At 41.6% G+C, this 24,634-nt stretch overlaps 2 protein-coding genes across 3 annotated transcripts in view; one reads left to right on the forward strand and one right to left on the reverse strand.

Annotated features, from left to right (window-relative positions):
* LOC139422458 (histone-lysine N-methyltransferase, H3 lysine-36 specific-like) overlaps positions 1 to 16,147 on the forward strand; it is a 29,007-nt gene extending 12,860 nt beyond the window's left edge. The window contains exons 11-22 of the mRNA XM_071173629.1: positions 735 to 858; positions 1,111 to 1,311; positions 3,937 to 4,116; positions 4,352 to 4,508; positions 4,817 to 5,022; positions 5,193 to 5,305; positions 6,427 to 6,696; positions 7,191 to 7,307; positions 10,260 to 10,401; positions 11,871 to 11,977; positions 12,218 to 12,419; positions 12,693 to 16,147. Coding sequence (XP_071029730.1) covers positions 735 to 858; positions 1,111 to 1,311; positions 3,937 to 4,116; positions 4,352 to 4,508; positions 4,817 to 5,022; positions 5,193 to 5,305; positions 6,427 to 6,696; positions 7,191 to 7,307; positions 10,260 to 10,401; positions 11,871 to 11,977; positions 12,218 to 12,419; positions 12,693 to 13,354 — 2,481 coding nt within the window. The 3' untranslated portion in view covers positions 13,355 to 16,147. The remainder of the gene's footprint in view (positions 1 to 734; positions 859 to 1,110; positions 1,312 to 3,936; positions 4,117 to 4,351; positions 4,509 to 4,816; positions 5,023 to 5,192; positions 5,306 to 6,426; positions 6,697 to 7,190; positions 7,308 to 10,259; positions 10,402 to 11,870; positions 11,978 to 12,217; positions 12,420 to 12,692) is intronic.
* A 1,882-nt stretch (positions 16,148 to 18,029) lies between these two features.
* LOC139423143 (ras-related protein Rab-24-like) lies at positions 18,030 to 23,732 on the reverse strand. Of its 2 annotated transcripts, none has more exons than XM_071174834.1 (9): positions 23,621 to 23,732; positions 22,407 to 22,585; positions 22,198 to 22,266; positions 21,922 to 22,000; positions 21,370 to 21,437; positions 21,164 to 21,263; positions 20,927 to 20,977; positions 20,747 to 20,806; positions 18,030 to 20,574 (listed from the first exon to the last, which is right to left on the reverse strand). In XM_071174834.1, the coding sequence occupies exons 1-9, from the start codon at positions 23,625 to 23,627 to the stop codon at positions 20,510 to 20,512; spliced, it is 678 nt and encodes a 225-aa protein (XP_071030935.1). In that variant the 5' UTR covers positions 23,628 to 23,732; the 3' UTR covers positions 18,030 to 20,509. The 2 variants fall into 2 exon arrangements, with proteins under 2 accessions (XP_071030935.1, XP_071030936.1); XM_071174835.1 differs by having other exon boundaries at positions 22,407 to 22,593; positions 23,336 to 23,718.
* Positions 23,733 to 24,634: the final 902 nt, after the last annotated feature.

Here is a 24,634-nt window from a genome sequence, read left to right on the forward strand (position 1 = left end):
ATTTGTTTAACACTTATTTGGTAACTACATGATTCCATACGTGCTATTTCATAGTTTTAATGTCTTCACTATTGAATGAGTAGGTGTGTCCAAACTCTTGACTGGTACTGTACTGTGAAACGACAACACGTTGTACAGAAAATAAGGCACTTACTTTGATAGCAACACACATATCCAAAGTTATAATTTTTGGGGAAAACAACAATAGTGGCATTGTGAGCGCCAGCCAAAAAATGTGCCAGAGGGAAAAAGTTTGTGCAAGACTGGGTAAATGTCTGCATACTTGATCTGCGTAACACTGAGGAAGTGCTTGGGCTCTCCTTGAAGAAATTTGTCCAGCTCAGTAAAGCCTCAAACATAAATTGTCTGCAACAGTGAAATGGGATACTTCTATGTGAATTAATGAGGAGGCGGAACACACCTCAATTCAAACTGTTGTTAGAGAATAAAACTTGATAGAAAATAATTTGAAATTGACAAGTTGAAACATAACCTACAGATAATTATCAGGCAGCGTGTGATAACTATCGCGTTGCGAAACAATCCCATTTTGGAATGTGCATAAAACAACTCACCCTGGGGTGACCGTTAGGGATATTTGGAACTCACATGTGAAAAGGTTAAAGTGCTATAAGTGATTGTGGAGTCTATTTGCTCTTTGCCCATCAGAAAGTTTCAGACAGCTGTGTACATTGTTCTAATGTTGTGTAAACCTTTATGGACTGTACGGGTAGGTATGTGAGAAGACTGGGGAGCTTCTGCTGTGTGAGGGCCAGTGTTGTGGGGCCTTCCACCTCCAGTGTAGCGGCCTCACAGAGCCTCCTAAAGGGAAGTTCATCTGCCAGGAGTGCAAGTCTGGTGGGTCAAGCATATATTCTGTAAAAACACAACCACTGTATCCTCATTAACATATTTTTTATGCCTCATTCCTACTTGGACAAAATTGTGGAAAGACTATTATTAGTTGCATATAGAGTTATCAGTGTGCTATCTGATTGTTTCACACATAATTTTGCTGATTCTCTCCCCTCAGTTACCCTCTCATCCTAACATCCACCATTCTCTCTGGCTTGTAAACCAGTTTATTAAACTTGATGTGTTTGTTGCTAGGTGTCCATACCTGTTTTGCGTGTAAGAAGCCCGGGGAGAACGTGAGGCGCTGTATGATCCCAGTGTGTGGGAAGTTCTACCATGGAGAGTGTATCGCCAATCACGCTCCCGTTGCCCCCCTGCACGGGGGCTTCCGCTGCTCTCTCCACGTCTGTCTGTCCTGCTTCATCACTAACCCTGTCAACCCCTCCGTCCCCAAAGGTGTGTGCTGCTCTGCTCCACCCAGCACAGTTCAGTTTAATTAGATTTTATGCAAATCTTCTCAATTGCAACCACCTTACCCTGGTAACTCTAAAGGAGAACGGGATGAGGTTAGAGTTGGAAAACTGAAAAATGTTTGCAAACATGTTTTCTCAAAGAATTTTCATTTTGCACAAGAAATTCAGCTAGTTCATATCAACACCATGATAGAAAGACCCACTACTTGAAATGAGCTGTGGGAAGTAAATATACAGTACCAGTCAAAAGTTTGGACACAAATACTCATTCATGGGTTTTTATTTATTTTTACTATTTTCTACATTGTAGAATAAAGTCAAGATATCAAAATTAAGAAATAACACATCTGGAGTCATGTAGTAACCAAAAAAGTGTTAAACAAATCCAAATATATTTTATATCTGAGATTCTTCAAAGTAGCTACCCACTGCCTTGATGACAGCTTTGCAGACTCTTGGCATTCTCTCAACCAGCTTCACGATGAATGCTTTTCCAACAGTTCCCACATATGCTGAGCACTTGTTGGCTGCTTTTCCTTCACTCTACGGTCCAACTCATCCCAAACCATCTCAATTGGGTTGAGGTCTGGTGATTGTGGATTCCAGGTCATCTGATGCAGTACTCCATCACTCTCTTTGGTCAAATACAGCCTGGAGCTGTGTTTTGGGTCATTGTCCTGTTGAAAAACAAATGATAGTACCACTAAGAGCAAACCAGATGGGATGGAGTATCACTGCAGAATGCTGTGGTAGCCATGCTGGTTAAGTGTACCTTGAATTCTAAATCAATCACTGACAGTGTCACCAGCAAAGCACCATCACACCTCCTCCGACATGCTACACTGTGGGAACCACACATGCAGAGATCATCCGTTCACCTACTCTGTGTCTCACAAAGACACGGCGGATGGAACAGAAATCTCAAATTTGGACTCGTCAGACTAAAGGACGGATTTCCACCGGTCTAATGTCCATTGCTCGTATTTCTTGGCCCAAACAAGTCTCTTCTTATTATCGGTGTCCTTTAGTAGTAGTTTCTTTGCAGCAATTTGACCATGAAGGCCTGATTCATGCATTCTCCTCTGAACAGTTGATGTTGAGATGTGTCTGTTAGGTGAACTCTGTGAAGCATTTATTTAGGCTGCAATCTGAGGTGCAGTTAACTCTAATGAATTTATCCTCAGCTGCAGAGGTAACTCTGGGTCTTCCTTTCCTGTGGCAGTCCTCATGAGAGCCAGTTTCATCATAGCGCTTGATGGTTTCTGCGACTGCACTTGAAGAAACTTTCAGTTCTTCAAATTTTCCATATTGACTGACCTGCCTGTCTTAACCTCTCTTGGGTAGGGGGCAGTATTGTAAGTGTCACTCCAGGTGGACTCTGTTTTGGTGTGCATGAACTGGAGCACGTTTCACATTGTTTTTATCCGGTATTAGAAACAGTTTATTCCGTCTTAAATTTTATTGATTATTTACGTTTTAGGGTACCTGAGGTTGGATTAGGAACGTTGTTTGAAATGTTTCAACCAAGTTTACAGGTAACTTATTAGATACTTTGTAGGCATGTTGGACGAGTTGAAACCGGTGTATTTCTGAATCAAACACGCTAAATAAATTGACATTTTTTAAGACATAATGAAGGACATTATCGAACAAAAGGACGCTTTGTGATGTTTCTGGGAAGAATATCTTCAAAGGTAAAGCACTAATTATATCGCTATTTCTGACTTTTGTGGCGCATATGATTTTCATGTGTTTGTATGCGGGGCGCTGTCCTCAGATAATCGCATGGTTTGCTTTCGCCGTAAAGCCTTTTTGAAATCTGACAGGGCGGCTGGATTAACAAGAAGTTAAGCTTTATTTTGATGCATAACACATATATTTTCAATAATGTTAAATATTTGAATTTGGTATTTCTGAATTTCGCGCTCTGCAATTTCACCGGATGTTGGCCAGGTGGTTCGCTACCTGCCCATAAGAAGTTAAAGTAATGGACTGTCGTTTCTGTTTGCTTATTTGAGCTGTTCTTGCCATAATATGGACTTGGTCTTTTACCAAATAGGGCTATCTCCTGTATACCAACCATACCTTGTCCCAACACAACCGATTGGCTCAAATGCATAAAGAAGGAAACAAATTCCACAAATTCACTTTTAACAAGGCACACCTGTTAATTGAAATGCATTCCAGGTAACACAACCGATTGGCTCAAATGCATAAAGAAGGAAACAAATTCCACAAATTCACTTTTAACAAGGCACACCTGTTAATTGAAATGCATTCCAGGTAACCTCATAGGGCTGGTTCTGAGAATGCCAAGAGTGTGCAAAGCTGTCGTCAAGGCAAAGGGTGGCTACTTTGAAGAATCTGAAATATAAAATATATTTTAATTTGTTTAACAATTTTTTGGTTACTACATGATTCCATATTTGTTATTTCATAGTTTTGATATCTTCACTATTATTCTACAATGTAGAAAATAGTAACAAATAAATAAAAACTCTTGAATGAGTAGGTGTGTCCAAACTTTCGATGGGTACTGTATGTGTACTAGATATTCTAACTAACAGCTCATTCTGCCTCTGTCTCCCCTGTGTTGTGTGTCCTGTAGGTCGTCTGACACGCTGTGTGCGTTGCCCTGTGGCGTACCATGCCAACGATTACTGCATGGCAGCGGGCAGTGTGGTCCTGGCCAACAACAGCTTCCTGTGTCCCAACCACTTCACCCCCCGCAGGGGATTCCGCAACCATGAACACGTCAACGTCAGCTGGTGCTTTGTCTGCTCTGAAGGTACGCCGGCCTCCACATATGTTGGGTTGTTAGAGTCCGATATGCATAGATACACTCAGTAAACACTTACCTACATATGTAATGTGTATTACATGATCAGGGTACAATTTTCGCAGAACACATGATCAGAGTTCATATGTACTACAGCCCAGTTACATCTCTGTTTGCTCATCTGAGTTTTCAATCTCATAGACCAGTCCAGTAGACAAACTGTTATTCCTCTCCCATGCTCCAGGGGGCAGTCTGTTGTGCTGTGAGTCGTGTCCTGCTGCCTTCCACCGGGAGTGTCTGAACATCGACATGCCCGAGGGCAGCTGGTTCTGTAACGACTGCCAGGCTGGGAAGAAGCCCCACTATAAGGACATCCTGTGGGTCAAAGTGGGCCGGTACAGGTCAGTACAGCCGCCTGGGGACCAACCTCACTAGCTAACCATTGGTTTGGCAAAACAACAACAAGTTGCCTAAAGACGAAACAGATGGCATCCAGGATATTAAGTCCTCCCCTGCCTGAACCACATTCCTCATGATAAAGCATCCTTTAGGTGTTCTGACAAAACCACCAAGGTACTGAGAACTGAAATGCACCTGTATTTCTCTTCACAACATATTATGGCAGTGGTTGCAAATGGTTGTGGTTTTTCTGCCATGGCCCATTTCCTTTTCTCGTTTATCATCTTTTCCCTTCCTATCTTCTGTCTAGGTGGTGGCCTGCGGAGGTCAACCATCCCAAGAACATCCCGGAGAACATCCTACGTATGAGGCACGACGTAGGCGAGTTCCCTGTGCACTTTTTTGGCTCCAACGACTACCTGTGGACCTACCAAGCCAGAGTCTTCCCCTACATGGACGTAGACACCAACAACAAGGAGAAGATGGGGAAAGGTGTAGACGTCATCTACAAGAAAGGTATTCACACCAATTTTGTTTGACAGTAGAGGACATTTGAAGGGGAGGCTTGAGCTGTGCAAGTGTGTGTAGCGTGGGTGTGTAGCGTGGGTGTGTGCAGAGAGTAAGAGTGTTTTGTCAAAGGGAATTGTGACACGGTTGTCGTTGACTTTATGTTAATCTTTCCCCAGCTTTGGAGGAAGCTGCTCGCAGGTTTCTGAAACTGCAGGCAGAGAAAGAACTGAGACAGCTTCAGGAGGACAGGAGGAATGACAAGAAACCCCCTCCATACAGACACATCAAGGTACCATAACTGCCACATCTCTTGCCGCACAAAATGTATACATTAAAGGCCCATTGAAGTCAAAAACATGACTTTCCTGTGTTTAATATACACTGAGTGGACAAAATATTAGGAACATCTTCCTAATATTGAGTTGTACCCACTTTTGCCCTCAGAACAGCCTCAATTCATTGGGGCATGGACTCTAAAAGGTGTCGAAAGTGTTCCACAGGGATGCTAGCCCATATTGACTCCAATGCTTCCCACAGTTGTGTGAAGTTGGCTGGATGTCCTTTGGGTGGTGGACCATTCTTGATACACAAAGGAAACTGTTGAGTGTGAAAAACCCAGCAGCGTTGCAGTTCTTGACACACCCAAACCAGTGCGCCTGTCACCTAATACCATTCCCCATTCAAAGACGTCAATATTTTGTCTTGCCCATTCACCCTCTGAATGGCACACATACACAATCCATATCTCAAGATTTAAAATCATTCTTTAACCTGTCTCCTCCCCTTCATCTACACTGATTGAAGTGGATTTAACAGGTGACATCAATAAAGTATCATTGCTTTCAACTGGATTCACTTGGTCTGTCTATGTCATGGAAACAGCAGGTGTTCCTAATGTTTTGTACACTCAGTGTGTATTTCTACTATGACGTTGCAATAATACTGTAAAATTGTGAAAATTATAATAATGGCCTTTTAGTGTAAGAGCTGTCTGATAAGACTGCCTGAAATTTCAGCCTGTTTTGGAGGGATGAAGTTTTGGCCTGCCTGGTGACGTCACCAGACGGTAAATTAGTTAATAGACCAATAAGAAGGAGAGTTACAAACCTTTCTGCCAATAACAGCTAGTTTTCAGTTTTCCCTTCCCTACTTAGACCACTCCCAGACTCCCAACTAACAGAAATCGTGCTTGAGAAATTGCTCTTTGCTAACAAGCTATTTTTGTAAATGTTTGACCATTTTTATTGAAAACAGTAAGGTGAGGTACTTAATTGTTACCCAGATATGATTTGATATTGAGATTTTAAAAAGTCTGCGTTGGACCTTTAAGTTTTAGTTTTGAGCTGTAGAAGTATTACCACACCCCCTTTGCAACTTCATTCCTCTGAAGTCACTCGCCTAACCCCTCAGGTGAATCGGCCAATCGGGAAGGTGCAGTTCATCACGGCCGACCTATCAGAGATCCCACGCTGTAACTGCAAGGCTTCAGACGAGAACCCGTGTGGCATCGACTCGGAGTGTATTAACCGCATGCTGATGTACGAGTGCCACCCCCAGGTGTGCCCAGCGGGCAATGGCTGCCTGAACCAGGCCTTCACCAAACGCCAGTACAGCCAGGTGGAGATCTTCAGGACTCTGGCACGAGGCTGGGGCCTTCGCTGTGCCCATGACATCAAGAAGGTAATGGTGGAGGTTTTACCATTAATCATGTAAAGTAGAGATCAATGTGCCACCATGAAACTGTATCCCCTGGGGCTTAAACTATATTTTCAAAAGGCTATGGATTTGAAACAGGCTTTGTTTGATTCTTCTTCAATCCAGACAGATTTAAATTCCAGCAGACTTTTTTTCTAGAAAGTGTAAGCAATATTTTGGATGTTAAAGGAATCATGAAGTATGACTTTTGAAATGGTAATCAGTGATATGTTAATCTAATCATCAAACCATAAAGTCGACGAAGCCCTGTCATCAATGGCCATCATGGCTTTGAAACATTGATTTGCCAAGTCTATCTGCTATGATCTTTACATGTAAATGACCCTTTCAAACGTCAGTTAAACCCAAGGGAGCTCTCAGATGAATCCAAGAGTAATTTTTTGAGTAGTAGAATGATTGGTAGTAGAATGAGTGTTCCACTGTGTCTCTCATGCTGACGGTCATGGTTGTGTTCTCAGGGGGAGTTTGTGAATGAGTACGTAGGAGAAGTGATTGATGAGAATGAGTGCCGGGTCAGGATCAAACACGCCCAGGATAACGACATCTGTAACTTCTACATGCTGACTCTGGACAAGGTACGGCTCAGGAGTCAGGATTTCAGAGCTCTCGTGGGACTGTCTCTTGGCCTGAAGTTACCTCTGTAATCGTATGACCTTTAACCAGGATTTCTGTAACCAGCTACAGGAAGTTGTCATGGGTTATTAATGCTATTGGCTATGTTATTGGTTATTATCACTACTATTGACAATTGTTGGTTTCTTGCTCTCTTAGATGTTAAGTCCCCGATTCCGAACGATATTTCTGTGAACAAGCCGCTCTGTGAACGGCATTACATACACTCTATGAACGCGCTGGTTGTCCTGATTCATATGCGCTATTGCAAGCGCAGCTGTGAGTTTCACGGACACAGGAAATCTGGTATTTGCATAGGGAGCGACGCGTCACATTTTATTTGCCTGTGAATCTCACAGCACATGTAAAAAGTCAAGCGGATACAACAACAGTGGTTTCAGCTCGCTGTGATGTTCTCAGGCGGATTTATAGCTCTGAAGTTGTAACTAGTCTGCACAAATTTGAATGGTATCTCAACGCCGCTCAGAGGACGTTTGGCAGAAAAGTCTCTGTCGTCAGCCATATGAAACAGTGACAATATTGTACTGTCACTAAGTATGCTCATATTTATTTTACAGTTATAAGAAAGGTAAAATCTTATAGTAAGTCATTTATAATTTGATGTTTTACTGTATTTAGAAAGCATTTCAGTTCTTTCAAGCCCTATTGCCCCATTTTTTTAATAGGGGAACAAATCATAATACAGAGCTGCCAACTCTAACGCAGTGGCCGTGAGACACGCGTTTGACCCGCATTTGGCCCTCTTCTCACGGAACACCTCTTATATTTCACGCATTGAAAAGTACTGCTTTTATGTAGTCCATTGCATAGTCAGCGCGTTAACCTTTCATCTGTGCTCCGAATCGTTTTGAAATCGGAGCATCTGCACATTCAATTTAACATCATCACGAGCGTAACCTCTTTCATTGTCCTGTCTTGCCACAGCACTGTGAACCGCGGCACATTGAAGCATATGATTGGCCTAGTTATGTAAGGGATCAGGGGGGTTGGTTGCATGTTTTAAAGATACACCCCTCAAGATTAGAGTAAAAAGAGCTGCACTGTGGCGCTGTTTTATGTACAATGTTGTCAACAAAATTAGGTGGCTGTTACTCCCGTCCGCATTGCAGAATGCAGCCTTTTGACAGCATGTACTAAAGTCGATTTAATCCACACTTGCATTAGTCCCCTCTTTTGGTGATTGGCATTTAGGATAAAAGCTAATTTATGCTTAATCCAAAATGTGTTCGGAGGCTCCGTATGGATAGTGTGACGCAATCATGGATCCTCCGGGGACATGCAGAGGCCACATTTAGCTCCATACCGCATCGCCGTACAACTCCCAAATTTGGTAACAGTGCGGAGGGTTTCTTATATCTCTGTATAGCTCCGCATTGACATGATTGGTTGACGGTAGGTGGGGGCGGGAGGTCCTGTTGAAACACAAACTCATTTCCTTGACAACTTCCTTCACAACAGCTCTGATCAACAGCTCTGTGCTGTTTCGTGAAGCGCAAGAAGTATGAATGCACTGACTTCTGCAGAGGCCGTATCGCCATAAATGCTGCACTGCCAAAGCAGACGTCAGATTGACATGCATTGCCTTTTAGGCTATTACAACGAAAAGGCAGCAGACAGACCTACAGTATGTTTTATCAGGGAAGTTTGGTAGGGTGACCTGATTTGTAACTATGATAATAATTTTGTCAAACAGACTGTGAACCGAAAAGTGTAAATTTGATTCTAGACTACAAATTCTAGACTATAACTATACCAATAATTTGGTTAGTGTGTAGGGGCAGATTTATGTAATCTTGTCTTCATGAGATTTTATTATCTACAGTATTTACTTGATCTAGTCTGATCAGTGGAACAATTCTCATTCTTAACAGTGGGCTAAAATATAGGGTAATTAGTGTGGCTTGTCAGCAAGAAGACTACTGTTATTCCCCACACGTATTTTATTATTACACTTCTTCACAATTTTGACAGTGTAATCACATATTTGAAATCTGATATGACTACTTGTGTCTTTTGAAAATGAATTGTATGACGCTATGTATTAATGCAGCCATTCATGGACAGTTTTCAATAAGTCATATTATTCCATATTAAATGCTCCAGAAATCAAATGTAATTTATCAGATGAGAACAGGGATCAATCTCTTTTTCCAACCTTCCCACTATTTGTAGAATTTGCCAGTCTCCCTATCTCATTTCATTACAGTCTGAATAAAGCGTCAAACAACCTACAAATATGTTAACAAAAAAATGTCAGCATACTTTAAATTTCCCACCCCAAAAATAATAATCTCAAAGAAACAAAGTCATCCAATTTTGAGTGTTCATTTAATGTTGAAAGCATTAAACTTTTCCACCCTGGTCATAGGCCTATGCCATGTCAAAAATCGTAGAATTGCAGGAAGTTAGCTTAAAATGAGGAACATTTTCCTGGGGGAGGACACCCAGTCCTCCATCTAGGGGTGGTCCCAGGGCTAATGAAATTCACATAGCAAATCTCACTCCAAGCTTTCTTCAAAAGTTGGCAGTCCTGTCATATTTATATTATTTTATATTTCATAATATTTGAACTATGTACTTAAGCTTAGGTCCTCAAAAGTGAGCACACCTCAGCTATTTATTGTTTTAAAAAGTACCTTAGAGGTGAGTTCTACACTTTTCTAAAATTATGCAGCATTACCATTTAGGTTTATGGCCATCTTATGAAAAATTATTACTTTTGGGTATGTCTATTTAGGCAGAATGCTACATTTTGCCCTATCATTCAAGAGAGGGAATTATTTTGGTTTTCTGTATTTCATCTCAGAAAATTACATCTGCTTTGCATGGTATCATAAAGACACCCAAAAGTAATGATGATTGAACAGTGTTGTCCATGTCGGTGTGTTGATTAGGATCGGATCATTGATGCTGGGCCAAAGGGGAACCAGGCCCGCTTCATGAACCACAGCTGCCGGCCCAACTGTGAGACACAGAAGTGGACGGTGAATGGAGACACGCGTGTGGGACTCTTCACTCTCATAGATGTCCCTGCAGGTGAGCAGAGCTTTGGCTTAAGGAGTTTGTGCTATATTACAGCTTTGGTTTTTGGCAACACTTTTCATTATGTAGGCATTGGCAGGAGAACTACACTACATGACAAAAATGATGTAGACACTTGCTTGTCGAACATTCTCGTTACAAAATCACTGGCTTTAATACGGAGTTGGTACCCCCTTTGATGCTATAACGGCCTCCACTCTTCTGTGAAGTCTTTCCACAAGATGTTGAAATATTGTTGCAGGGACTTCCTTCCATTCAGCCACAAGAGCATTAGTGAGGGCACTGATATGGGCGATTAGGCCTGGCTCGCAGTCGGGGTTCCAATTCATCCCAAAGGTGTTCGATGGAGTTAAGGTCAGGGCTCTGCGCAGGCCAGTTCTTCCACACCAATCTCAACAAAACATTTCTGTATGGACCTCGCTTTGTGCATGATGGCATTCAGGACAGGTCCTTCCCCAAACTGTTGCCACAAAGTTGGAAGCACAGAATCATCTAGAATGTCATTGTATGCTATAGCATTAATATTTCCCTTCAATGGAACTAAGGGGCCTAGCCTGAACCATGGAAAAACAGCCCCAGACCTTTATTCTTCCTCCATCAATCTTTACAGTTGGCACTATGCATTCCGGCAGATAGCGTTCCCCTGGCATCCGCCAAACCCAGATTCAACAGTCAGACTGCCAGATGGTGAAGCGTGATTCCACGGTGAGCTTTACACCACTTCAGTTGATGCTTGGCAATGCGCATGGTGATCTTAGGCTTGTGTGCGGCTGCTCGGTCATGGAAACCCATTTCATGAAGCTCCTGACGAACAGTTATTTTGCAGACGTCGCTTACAGAGGTAGTTTGAAACACGGTAGTGAGTGTTACAGACGAGTTTTAAGTGCTTCGCGCTTCAGCACTCGGCAGTCCCGTTCTGTGAGCTTGTGTGGCCTACCACTTCGCGGCTGAGCAGTTGTTGTTCCTAGACGTTTCCACTTCACAATAACAGCACTTACAGTTGAACGGGGCAGCTCTAGCAAGTCAGAAATTTGACGAACTGACTTGTTGGAAAGGTGGCATCCTATGACGGTGCCATGTTAAAAGTCACTGAGCTCTTCAGTAAAGCCATTCTACTGCCAATATTTGTCTATAGAGATTGCATGGCGATGTGCTCAATTTTATACACCTGTCAGCAACGGGTGTGGATGAAATAGCCGAATTCCCTAATTTGAAGGGGTGTCCACATACTTTTGTATATATAGTGTATAAGGGTAGCATTGTATCAGGTATATAAGAAAAGGAAGTTGCATAATATTTACCAATGTGAGGGCAAAGTAGGCCATAATTAGTGTATTTACAAAAAAAAATCTTACACGTAATTACATAGGTTATTCCATCAGCAGTTCATGTCCATCTCTCCATCACTTGTTGTGGATACTGGTTTATATCTGTCCTCTATGGGTCGTTTTGTCTGTCTCCAGACACAGAGCTGACTTTCAACTACAACTTGGAGTGCCTTGGGAATGGGAAGACTGTGTGTAAATGTGAAGCTCCAAACTGCAGCGGCTTCCTAGGAGTTCGGCCAAAGGTGAGAGGAGACACTGGAACCAGATGTTGTTATTGATGACATTCATCCACAGAATGAATAAGATACATCAATAGTAGAAACAATCATGATAAATTATCTTTCCACAAATCCAATAGGCCTTTGATACAGTATTCAAAAGAGTAGTCATGTCAACGGGAATGAGATAATTAAATGAAAGGGCCATCTTCAGTTTGGGTTTCTGTGTCTCTATCAACATCCTGACACTTCGTCCTTCCCCAGAACAACCCTCCAGCAGACGACAAGGGCCGCAAACTGAAGAAGAAGGTCCTGGCTAAACGGAAGAACAAGATGGAGGTGACCAAGGAGAGGGAGGACGAGTGCTTCAGTTGTGGGGACGGGGGACAGATTGTGTCCTGTAAGAGACCAGGCTGTCCCAAGGTCTACCACGCAGACTGTCTCAACCTCGCCAAGAGGCCTGCAGGTCAGTGGCACAGTTAGATTCCTGTCAGAGGAGATGATATCGTAGTATTATAGCTCGTAATGGTTTGTTATATTTCCCCTCTGTTACTGTAGGTTTGTGTGATTGAGAATGATATGCATGACGTATTTCATGCATTTTCACTGTTTGAAGTCTGCCAGATCCCTGGTTAGCAGTCTCAGTGAGCTGATTACTTCTCTGTGTTACTGCTGATGTAGTTGTGTCTGACTGCCCTTGTCTGATATACTGTATCTATCTCCCTGCTCTGTGCTGCAGGTCGGTGGGAGTGCCCGTGGCACCAGTGTGACCTGTGTGGTAAGGAGGCAGCTTCCTTTTGCGAGATGTGTCCCAGCTCTTACTGCACACTGCACCGCGACGGCATGCTCTTCATCTCCAAGCTGGACGGACGGCTGTCCTGCAGCGAACACGACCCCTGTGGACCAGACCCCCTGGAGCCAGGGGAGATCAGGGAGCACCTACCCAACATCTGTGCTCTCTCACCGGGCCTGGGGGCTGGCGTAGTAATCCCTGGTGCTGCTGCTACAGTCACTACTACAGGGGACCCCAAGCCTTGCCCTTGTCCTGAGTCTGAGTCTTTCCCCCCTCTCCCCAGCTCTAGCCCCATCTCTGGCCCCATCTCTGGTCCCATCTCTGGCCCCATCTCTAGCCCCATCTCTAGCCCCATATCTGGTCCCTTCTCTGGCCCCATCAGCACCCCTCTAGCCAGCTCTGAGGCCCCCGATAGCTCTCACCTTTTCCTTCCCCAGTACTCACCCATCTCTTCCTACGAAGATGAGAAAGAAGAAATTGAGGATCCTTTGGGTGATGAAGAGGGGGATGGAGAGGGGATGGAGGGAGAGTTGGAGGATGGCGAGATGGAGGGTCTTGAGTTGAAAGATGAAGTAGAAGAACAAGTGGAGGAAGAGGAAGAAGAGTAAAGACATCATTTTTCAACAACTGCATGGTGGCTTATCATTCCACACAGTTCATACAGGGTGGAGGGGACATGGACACTGATCAGCCAAACCACAGAATAGCCCCGTCAATCACTGCTCTTATTGTCCAGTGAGCATGTGATTGTCCTGAAGGTCTACCATTTGGGGAGAAGGGCTACCTGCTTGTTCTTGAGGGTGGGCCAGAGCTCAGCATCATGTAGATTCACTCATCTTTGTATATAAGGATCTGTTCTTGTCCAGAGGATTTATAGATCTGTGAATTCACACACCGCCTTGTTCAGTCAGACCCCCGAGAAAAAGCAGGATGTTACAATGGAGTCTGGGCTGGTGTGTCGAAACGAAGTAGGATGGAGTTGCCGCTGGACACTGATTTGTGGTCACGTCTAGCGTTTTCCCCCTAATAGTCAAGGTTAGGGTTTGGGGTGGGTACACTGATCCTGGATCTGTGCTTAAGGGCACAATGGAGTATGATGGGAACTGTATTCATATAGCTAGGCCCATTTGGATCTCTTCATGGTTCGTTGTCAAAGCTGCTGGTTTTTGTTTTAGAACATGTTTACACTTCTGCACCTCCTATTTGAGGACACAGCAACTAACTTATCTGAAGGGTCATCTTTTTCAAAGGGGAGACTGAAGAGAAGCGGGAATGTTCTGTCAAAGGCACGGATATCCCCTCATGAGCAAGTAGCCTATAGTGTGTTAGATGAGTCTTTCAAACTGTTTCTCTCTGAAGCAACTCTCCTGCATGGCACAAATTAGTAATGCTGTGAAATGAGTACATCAGCCATGGAAATGATTAGTCACACTATCAACCAGTCCTTTCATCCTTGTCATTGTTGTGCAGTGCACAGTCTATATCCGTATCTGTTTCATGATCATTAATCTACTGTCTCTGCTGCCCCCTGCCTTACCACACCAAATGATACAGACACCTAGACAATACACATGCAATCAAATGGCTTAGTTAGTACATGTGGGTAGTACATCAAGGAGATGGCTTGATATTGAACATGCCCACATCCTAATCCATGACAGCACTTTGCGTTCTCCCCTAACCCTGGCATTGCATCGCCATTAGCTCTTCTGTACTGATATCTGTTTGAGTGCAGTTGGCTGTACTGTAGGTCTTTGAACACAAGCTTCCTCACATGGTGGAGCTTTGTCTAGAAACTGAACTGAACCTTCAATGTGAAAGTGCCATTGTACTCAGCTGTTGAGTACGCTGCTTGACATAACCTTACATCTAAGATAGATCTTGTGTGTGAATTATACTCTCTATGACATATTTATGTAGACCTTTATAACGCACAAATTAAGACGGGACTGATTTATAGTAGTGGCATTGCTGTGTCTCTTTATATCATCCATACTTTCCATTTGAAAGGCTATACTCCTGCCTTTGGTTTAGCACTAAAAATGACAGATCTGTTCTGTTCCCCGGCTAAAATGCTTTCACGACAGTATGTTTGTCTCTGCTATGTGTTTTGTCCCTCTTGAAGCTTGTCTCTGTCTCGCTGTCTTTGTTGTGTCCGTTTTTTCATCTCTACTTATGCCTTTTCAATTGAGTCAATCAGTTTTGGGGTTTCTATGAAAGAAGGGAGGTGAAGTTGGTTCTGGAGGGCCATAGAACAGAATGAAGTGGATTTGCCATTTCCCTGTCATGGGGATGTTGTGTTTCCATTTCTGAAGCTTGTATTATGCCTTTACAATAAGCAATATTTGTAGTGATTAATATCGCCCAATCTTGTAACTTTAGTCGTGTCGAAGTATCTCTAGCAGCCTTTATGTATTAAAACTTAACTGGCTTAGTTTTAATTCATCATGCAAATATGTGCAATTTCTTGCATTTGAATAGAAATCCAAACAGTTTTTTTTTATGATTTGAAAAATGTATGAAACAGTTTGGTCCCTTCTTATCCATATACTGTACTGTGAAGGTCGCCATGGTGCCCACTGCTGTTGCTCCAATATAGAGATACAGGCACCATCGTCATGGCCTGACTTGAACATCTTCACCCAGGAGTTATACAGTAACTCATAATTGTATTTTAATAGCACTAAAACAAATACGAATTTTAACAACACAGATATAAGATCCTAACTGATTAATACATCTGTTGGAAGAATATTTGTGCCTGTATATAAAAGCTAAATATGATGAATGAAAAAAACATGACCTTCAAATAAGTCTAGTCTCAGCTCTGTCATCAACCTGTCCAACGAACAAGATCACTTCAACTTTAATACATGTTGGTTGAGTTGCTGTCAACAGATGTGGTAAATAACACTTTATATTGCTGTAACAATATCACAGTCATCAAGCAGATAATAGTAGGCTACGATAGCACAGTAAGAGGAGGTCGAGGGTCATTTCTGGTCACATCACATGAGTCAGAAATCGGTAGAGTAGGGAGACAAAACTCCCAACTATCACCACAGTACTTTGGAACTTGTGATACGATGATGAGCTGTATATCTTTTTCTACATGGTCAGTTACCCCTCCGTCCTCTTTGAAGGGTTGTCTGATAATGCACAAAGAGTTGGGAGGCTGTATCACTGTTTATATACATTCATACACATGTGACAAAGCTTATTTTTTTTGCTGTCATGCTTCTTAGCTTCTGACTCCCTTCCCTCTCTGCCTTATTCAGACATGTGTAATTAATCTGTTCAAAATGTAACCGTTGAGAGTTCAATAATATCCTTCTGCCTTGTGAGGAGATTGAAAGGTGTTGTATTTCTTTGTACATAATAAAGAAAAAGCTAAGTTGCAATCACATGATCTGAACGTTTTTCTTCAACTGTTTTTGGCATTTTGATTTTGGACCGAGTTTATATTGTTATTTTTCAGAAGGTACATTTAAGTTAAAAGCAATCTTACTGTAATAACAATTAACAAATGATTGCATTGGGCTGGGGTAGATAATAATCCACATTAGAGGTGCTTATGTTATAGCAACTGGCTTTAGCAGTTGTTTTTAGTTTTAGCTCAGTGTACTGTTAGCCTTGTTAATAAAACTGACCGCTGTGCTCACCCCTGTTTCACCTCACATGTTGCTTGGAAGTTTTCATAAACCTTAGCCAAATACATTTAAACTCAGTTTTTCATAATTCCTGACATTTAATCCTAGTAAAAATTCCCTGTCTTAGGTCAGTTAGGATCATCACTTTATTTTAAGAATGTGACATGTCTGAATAATAGTAGAGAATTATTTATTTATTATTTTATTTCTTTCATCACATTCCCAGTGTGTCAGATTTTTACATACTCAATTAGTATTTGGTAGCAGTGCCTTTAAATTATTTAACTTGAGTCAAATGTTTCAGGTAGCCTTCCACAAGCTTCCCACAATAAGTTGGGTACATTTTGGTCCATTCCTCCTGACAGAGCTGGTGTAACTGAGTCAGGTTTGTAGGCCTTGCTCGCACACGCTTTTTCAGTTCTGCCCACAATTTTTCTATAGGATTGAGGTCAGGGCTTTGTGAATGGCCACTCTAATACCTTGACTTTGTTGTCCTTAAGCCATTTTGCCACAACTTTGGAAGTATGCTTGGGGTCAATGTCCTTTTAGAAGACTAATTTGCGACCAAGCTTTAACTTTGACTGATGTCTTGAGATGTTGCTTCAATATATCCACATCATTTTCCTGCCTCATGTTGCCATCTATTTTGTGAAGTGCACCATTCCCTCCTGCAGCAAAGCACCCCCACAACATGATGCTGCCACCCCCGTGCTTCATGGTTGGGATGGTTTTCTTCGGCTTGCAAGCCTCCCCCTTTTTTCTCCAAACATAACGATGGTCATTATGGCCAAACAGTTCTATTTTTGTTTCATAATGACTCCAACCTAAGTGTATGTAAACTTCCAACTTCAACTGTATATGATATAGTGAAGTTAAACAATATTGCGTGCAGCGGTCAGTCTGGTTGACCAGGCTAATGTACTGTAAGTGTCACACAGACACACTGACAAAGACTTGCAGAAATGGAATCTTTATTTTTCCAATTTACAACATGCTAAAAAACACAGTCACTGGAGTCCACACAATGAATGATCATATCAGCAGACTCTGTGGACCTGTAGTGTTGGAAATATATGCATGTTATCTACAAGGCCTCAGACAGATGTGGGACTGCAAACAACCTCTGGCTTCATGCTTGTACACATTGCACCTTCTAATAAGAGTCCTGTAAACCATTCAGAAAATGAAATATGTGAACTATCCCTCTTTCTCAGGCACCAGGTCTGCGCCCTTGGGGAGTGACAACATAGAAGATGCTGCGTGTGTAAACAATAATGGAGCCTGCTATACACCGCTAATGATGGATATGTGATTCATTACTCAAGGGAAAACCAGCCTGTGGGCCCATTGCTGCTGCTTACTACTAGTCTCCTACATGCACAACTTCAGTGGGACTGAGAAAAAACCTCAGTGAGGTTTCAGTATTTCCTCTCGTTTATCTTTGCACTCAAATTCAATAGTAGTTCTAACTAAGCTAATTTGAACACACATTGGTAAAATCTAGTAAAAATCAGCCATTAGCTAGACTGTCTCAAAAAGTCAAAGATGTCTCAAAGTGTAAACATTAACAATACATTCACAGAAAGTTTCAACTTCCCATTGTGTGTGAAGTAACGACAATGGTCAGCCACGGTTTGATGAGGTGTCTGTAAAACATTAAGTTAGTGACTTGCTGGATATTAATTACATTAGCTACACATAGCTGTCTGTATATAGGGTTTCTTTTTGCAATGGCATTATCTAGTACTTTTAGCCATGGCGACGTAACTCTCTTATTACAACATTTACCCATAAACTTTTTCCTGTGTTGGTGCATTCCATATACGTTCAACTGTATGAGAGCTTATGACAACAGAAAAATATATGTTACATGACAATAAATGTGCAGGTACATAGTATGGCAAGTCCATTGCAACCTAGAGTAGACAATGAAAATAGTCTATAGTTTAAAGCCCCAAAACCCACAGAATGGTCATTGAAATCAAGTACTTAAAAAGCACACTCACTCAAGGCATTTGATTATGGGATAAAAGCTATACATGTCATTGGCATAATTAATTTATATAAGGGAAAGTTTGAGATTTATTGGGGTGGGGTGGTCCAAAATATGGGTGTCGTCTAACGTTTTTTCTTTATTTATTTTTGCTTTTGGGAGGGTTGTTTTTATTGGGCACAGGGGAGGGTAGTGTGTTGTTTCCCTGGTTTACATTCGTCCCTTTGCAGGTTTTACTATATAATTTATTCCATCCTAGACAAATGTCCTCATCCGCTTGCATGCGCCTCCCTTATATCAAGTTGCTTTGGTACTTCTCTTATGCACTATGCTTTTCCGTGAGCTACCTTTTACTATACCACATGTCAGTATAGTATACCAGTCTATACTGCCTTCTATCCACCATTCATAGTGACAATAGCGCTAGGTGGATCATTTGCCCAGATCTACAATAGGCTAACTAGCATCATACCACAGATAAAATCATTCAAAGTTGCACCAATTTTCACTATCAGCAAAGAGGCCAGGTGGGTCATTGCGCATGAAAGAACTGTGAAGAAATGAGACACGCAACTCAAAAAGCTCCCCTAGTCATCTGGTTCTGGGACAATTATGTTTCAATTATCCTACATAGACTAGCCTATAACACCACAATGCAATGAGATATTGCATTATTGTTTTCAAGTACAAAATTCAACTCTAGGCTATAAACTGCAGTGAAAATGTTATTTAAATAATGGTGCAAAAGCCCTGTGATTTGAATGTTTCATTCCATTTGGATCACTTGTGGGTCTACTCGCCTGCTAATAAGGTATAGAAAGGCAGAGTAGCAGGCCAGTTTGGCTGTATTTTAAGTTCTGATACTGATATGCATTGTCTGTTGCGGATCATCATTCTCCCAAGTCATTCTTTAATAAAAATGTGGCCACATATGCTCCCAGCAGGCCATTATTCAGGAAAGCTTAACGCGTGCTCTGCCTCAAGAGATCCATCCCAGTGGCTATTCCTCACGCACCTAGAACCTAACGCTTCAATGTAGCCTAAATATTTGTCATTTAACTTCTTAAAATGTATGGAATTTTATGTGTGGCATAAACACAACCAGTCACAAATGTTTTAATCAAAAGTAGGCTACCTGCGCACGTTCGTCCTACATGTAATTCCAGCATCCAAACTGTGCAGCAGCCATTTGATGAATGGAAAGAGACATATGTTTAACACCAAAAAGTGTAATGACATTTGGAGACTGCCAAGCCAAGCCTTCGATACTGGGTAGGCCTGCAAGGTAGGGCAGGATCTAGGCCTATTTTCTGTTTGTCGAGATTGACAGTATATTTCATTGTAGTGTTGAAAACACAAACCATGAACTTGAAGCGCCTGAAATGGGTATGCTTTGCTTATGGGTTGTGTGGTGCATTGAAATTAGATTTCTAGCTAGCTGAGCATTGTCTGCAGCCGGCTCTGATCGTAGTGCATCGACTGTGCCACAAAACCATGCTGAAGTGGCAAAGTCGATATCCACATTTATAAACACAGTTATTGTTATTTGTGGTCGTACATTTTTTTTCCTGACACCTCGAGTTGGACACTCTAACCCCCCCCCCCCCCCAGTAAACTTTGAACTGTCCCTAAATGGCCCTATACGGCCTCTATCCAACTACATAAACGCAGCGACAGAGTAGTTGTCACACATAGTTCTACGTATATTTGTTTGGCAAAAATTTGGGAATGGATCGTATGCGATGCTCCGTTGCTCTGTTTGCATGAAGTGTGTAGCGGCATTAAGGTGAGTTGATAGACACTAAGGAAAACAAGGCTTTTTTTAAAAGTGGGGTTGAAGTGCTATTTCCTTGTCTGCTTCATTCCGATATCCCCCTTGGCAGGTATTTTGTCCTGAGAGAGGGGAAGTCCAATCATTATGAGCACTCCTTTAAATGCAGTGAGCATTTAGCCTTCTATGGCACAACTGAAAAAAGCAATCAAAAAAACACAGTACTGCTTGGACTCCTCTCTTTCTTTCTCTGATTTTAAATTAACAGGCTCCAGGTGGGATGTCTAGCATCCATCCAACATTTCCAGGTTGGTTTTAGGGCAAGTGACTGCTGTCTACTAGTAAAGGTTTAATTGTGGCAGCAGGAATAGAAATAAGAGTCCTTCTTCTGACCCAAGTCAATACCTGTCTCTTCTGTAAAGAGAGAGCAGAGAAGTATCAACCAGACCTATTCAGGAGAGCAATAATTCACCACAGTAGAGATTGAGGATGATAATTAATGACAGTAATACTACCATTGCAGACTAAATGTGCACTGACAGCTAAACTATAGAAGCAATATCTAAGAAGAGAGCCAAAGTCTCACCGGTCATGAATTGGAAGGAGATGCTATTAAAGTCCTCTGCAACTTTTTGGAACAGCTCATCTGGAATGTGGTTAAAAGAGAATATGAGTCTACTGCTGCAATTAATATTTTTGGGAAATGTAGTTTTATGAGACTATACACTAGATTTGAAATGAACTGGCCATATGAGGTGTCACTTACCCACGTTGTTGCCTGTTTTACTGGATGTTTCAAAATGCTGAGCCCCAATCTCTGTAGATGAGAATGTTGAAAGAATAAACATAAACTACTCTAAAACAGCCAGTCTTTATACTAATCTGCCAGTGTAAAAAGGGCTTTATAAATAGATTTGATTGATTGATTGATTGATGTCTGGTAAGACCCTCAGACTCCATGATTAAGTGGGAGTTAGTGATGATGATTATCATAGCAATTTACCATCAGCAAAGTCCTGAACGTCATGGTAGTCTACTTGCCGCAGGCCCCGGTCACTCTCAATCAGGTCAACCTTTGTGCCACACAGGTATATCTTGCAGTGCTTCAATGGAGGTCATAGAGGAAATTGTGAGCAGTTACATAGGATAATTTACAGGGCAATACCCATCATGGAAAGTGAGTTGTGTTTTTATAAAAGGGTCTCTAACCTCTTCACAGTTTTGCACCTCCTTCACCCAGAATTTAGCTCGCTGGAAACTGCTGGTGTCTGTCAAATCTACAGGAGGGAAAGTCACACAAATAAAGATCAATGAAAACACAAAACTTGACTAAACATGATATGTTTTCATAGTTATAAAAGTATATTCAACCTAGAATATTCTGTATTACTATTACTAGATAGTACTGTTGCAATGTAAATCAGCCCATAAAAACCACACTAAAAACAGAACCAGCTACAACCAAAAAAGAAACAGAACAAATTGAGTCATCAACTGTGGTAAATGCCTCATCAGATATTTTCCAAACCATGAAAATTCCCCCATTGAGGGTTATATGAGTGCAGGACACGTGAGCACAATTCACAACATGCAGAGATGTTAATTGCTCTCAACAAGAATTTCCTCAATGAAACATTTTGGATATAAGAACTCCATAGTAGCAAAATAAAAATAAAATGTAGACAATAACAAAACAGTAAACAATAAAAAACCTAGACAGAGTGCTACTGACAGTGTCATTCCATGGGGATTAGGATTTACCATAGCAGACAATGGCAGCCCTGGCTCCTCTGTAGTAGATTCTACTCATAGCCTCGTAGCGCTCTGATCCAGCCGTGTCCTGGGTTGCAGAGAAGGAATCACTTATAGTGATCCACACATAGCCAGTAGCTACCCCATATCAAGCTACGATGGATTCATTCATTTATTTTCCAGGGATTATAATTCACATGACAGTGCCATAAGGCGTATAGAGACTCATGCAAATGTATTTGCCATTGTATTTTACGTAGGATGACATCAGTCATCGTCACTCACCCATATTCCCAGGGTAACCACCTTGTCTCCCACCTGGATTGGTTTGGCAACGAATGCAGCCCCAATAGTCTATCGAAGAAAGACAGATTGCAAGAAAAAAAATGTAGCCAGTCAAATATTGAGAAAGAATCTTCACACACAAGCAGAGAGAGCCTCCCACACATCCAGTTGGAATCACACACTGTCCTAGGAAATTAATTGATACTCACGTTCTGGTAGGGGCCGACGAGAAAGCGATGGTGGACATATCTCTCTACAAGGCTGGTCTTACCTACACTCTCCTTCCCAAGCATAACTACTTTGGCATCCACACGCATTGTCATACTGCACAGGACCAAGATGAGATAGGAGAGGAGGAGCAGGAGCAGGAGAGGGGTAGACCAGGATGCTGAAAAGCTGTGCAACAGAAAGAGAGACAATACAATTCGTATTTTATTCAGCAGCAAGTAGCTAGTAAGATTAAGTTGGGCCTGTAAACCCATGCTGCGTGAAGAAACAAAACTGCTGTAAAATGTGGTATTAAACTGTCTGTTCAAGCTTGGTCCCTAATGTAATCTCCAATTGAAAATAACTTCTTTTTTTTTTGTTGAAGTGACACAATTTAATGGGTGGCAGCCACCCATCGCACCAACAGAATGACGGGTTAATCTGCTAGTCGGAACTAGGAAACTGACATTTCCGATTTACTAACAGGTTGTAGTTATACACGTGCCGCATTGAACCAGTTAGCCAGTCGGACATCTCCGAGTTTCTTAGTTCAGACTAGTATGTGAACGCGCCAACTGTATCATAAATTGCGAAAGCAGAATTTGTTCCAAGAGAGCAGCATACATTTCATGTCATTACATTTGTGGCTCCTGTCAACAATTTCCAAGAAGTTCAAATGGGCATGGGTGTGTAGCTAGATAAAATACACGTAATGTTACCAATACGATAACGTTAGAGAGGTCAACAATCAACAAAATGGTACACACAATTAGCAGACCTGAAAGATGACACAAAATGCGAATTAACTGTTCGCTAGCTAGCTTGACAGTTGCAATAGTATTATTAGCTAGCTAGCCAACGTTTGCCATCAAACGTTACATTAGCTAATGATGACTTGCTAGGTAACGTTTTCTAAAACCAAAACACTTACCTGCTTGGCAAACTCAGCTAAATGTGTTCAAATTGAATGAGAACCGAGTCGGATTATACTAAACTAAATGTAATAGCTAGCTCTTATGTGAACATTTCGTTACAGTTAAAGTTAGCTATCTAACTAGCTGGCTAGCCAGTGTTTGAGCCACTCGAGGTTGCTCTTGTTGTTGTCAGTTTACGCAACGTCAATTGTACTACAAACTAAAAATACAAGCAACAGAAAGATCCCTAACACGTACTGTATATTGTCTATGACATTGCTATGCCGTATGGCAAATCTTACTCGACATGCATTTCTGGCAGGCTCAGCCTCATTCGTTAGCTTGCAAGAGGCTTTGTTATGGGGAACTACTTAGAGGAGAGACATTCTACAGAAGAAATAAAGGTTAAATAAATAAATAAATATACAGGATGTGATGTCATTAATCACCATTACGATGACGTCGTATTCAAAGTCCCCCTTTTTTAACACAAAATGTTCAAATCATTTTAATTACAGTTAAATGTTGTTTGATATAAAAAAAAATCTAAAACATGCCCAACTCACCAGGCAAGATGATAATTCTTCAATGAATTACGGTCATATGAGTTGCTCCCAAAATTCTGATTTGAATGTATTTATGCTTTGAACATTTTATATAAAATAGATGAATATGTGAAATATGCATCAAATTGATGTAGTACATTTCTCAAAACTACAGTTCCAACACAAAGCCCATTGATAATTATTTATTGTAGTTCCTGTCTCTCATCATCATTGAACCTCTGCTAGCTAGCTACATGTCAATTATTAGTTTAGAATAGCAACGTCGATTGAATATAATGATTAGAATTAAGGACTGGCTCAAAACGTGAGAAAATAACTAACGACCAGCACTCTTTTAAAATAGTGCAGGCTGAGTTTGCTACCACCCTTACGAAAAAAGACTGCAGTCAGAGAGCAGTATAACTGTAGTACAATGCAGTTAAAGTGCAGTCTAACTGCATTATGTTGTAAATACTGCGTCCAAAATAACAGTTTTTTACTACAGTAATTTTCAGTATAACGGCAGTTACAGTGAAGTATTTTGGACGCAGTAATTTCAGAATAACTTCCAAAATATCACAGTCGACTGCAGATACTGCACTTTTAATATTTTTTTGTAATGGCAAAAACGGTGGATAAATGCAAGAATGCCCCCGAACACAGGTATTATCTATCGTGTGACAACTCCTCCCAAGGGCTGTGTCCTGCCGGGAATCAGAACATCCATTGTCGCAACGTTCGAGTGCAATGAGTTTCTGCTATTAGTAGGCC

Source organism: Oncorhynchus clarkii, chromosome 12, assembly GCF_045791955.1.
Source record: "Oncorhynchus clarkii lewisi isolate Uvic-CL-2024 chromosome 12, UVic_Ocla_1.0, whole genome shotgun sequence".
In the NCBI taxonomy this organism is placed as follows: domain Eukaryota; kingdom Metazoa; phylum Chordata; class Actinopteri; order Salmoniformes; family Salmonidae; genus Oncorhynchus; species Oncorhynchus clarkii.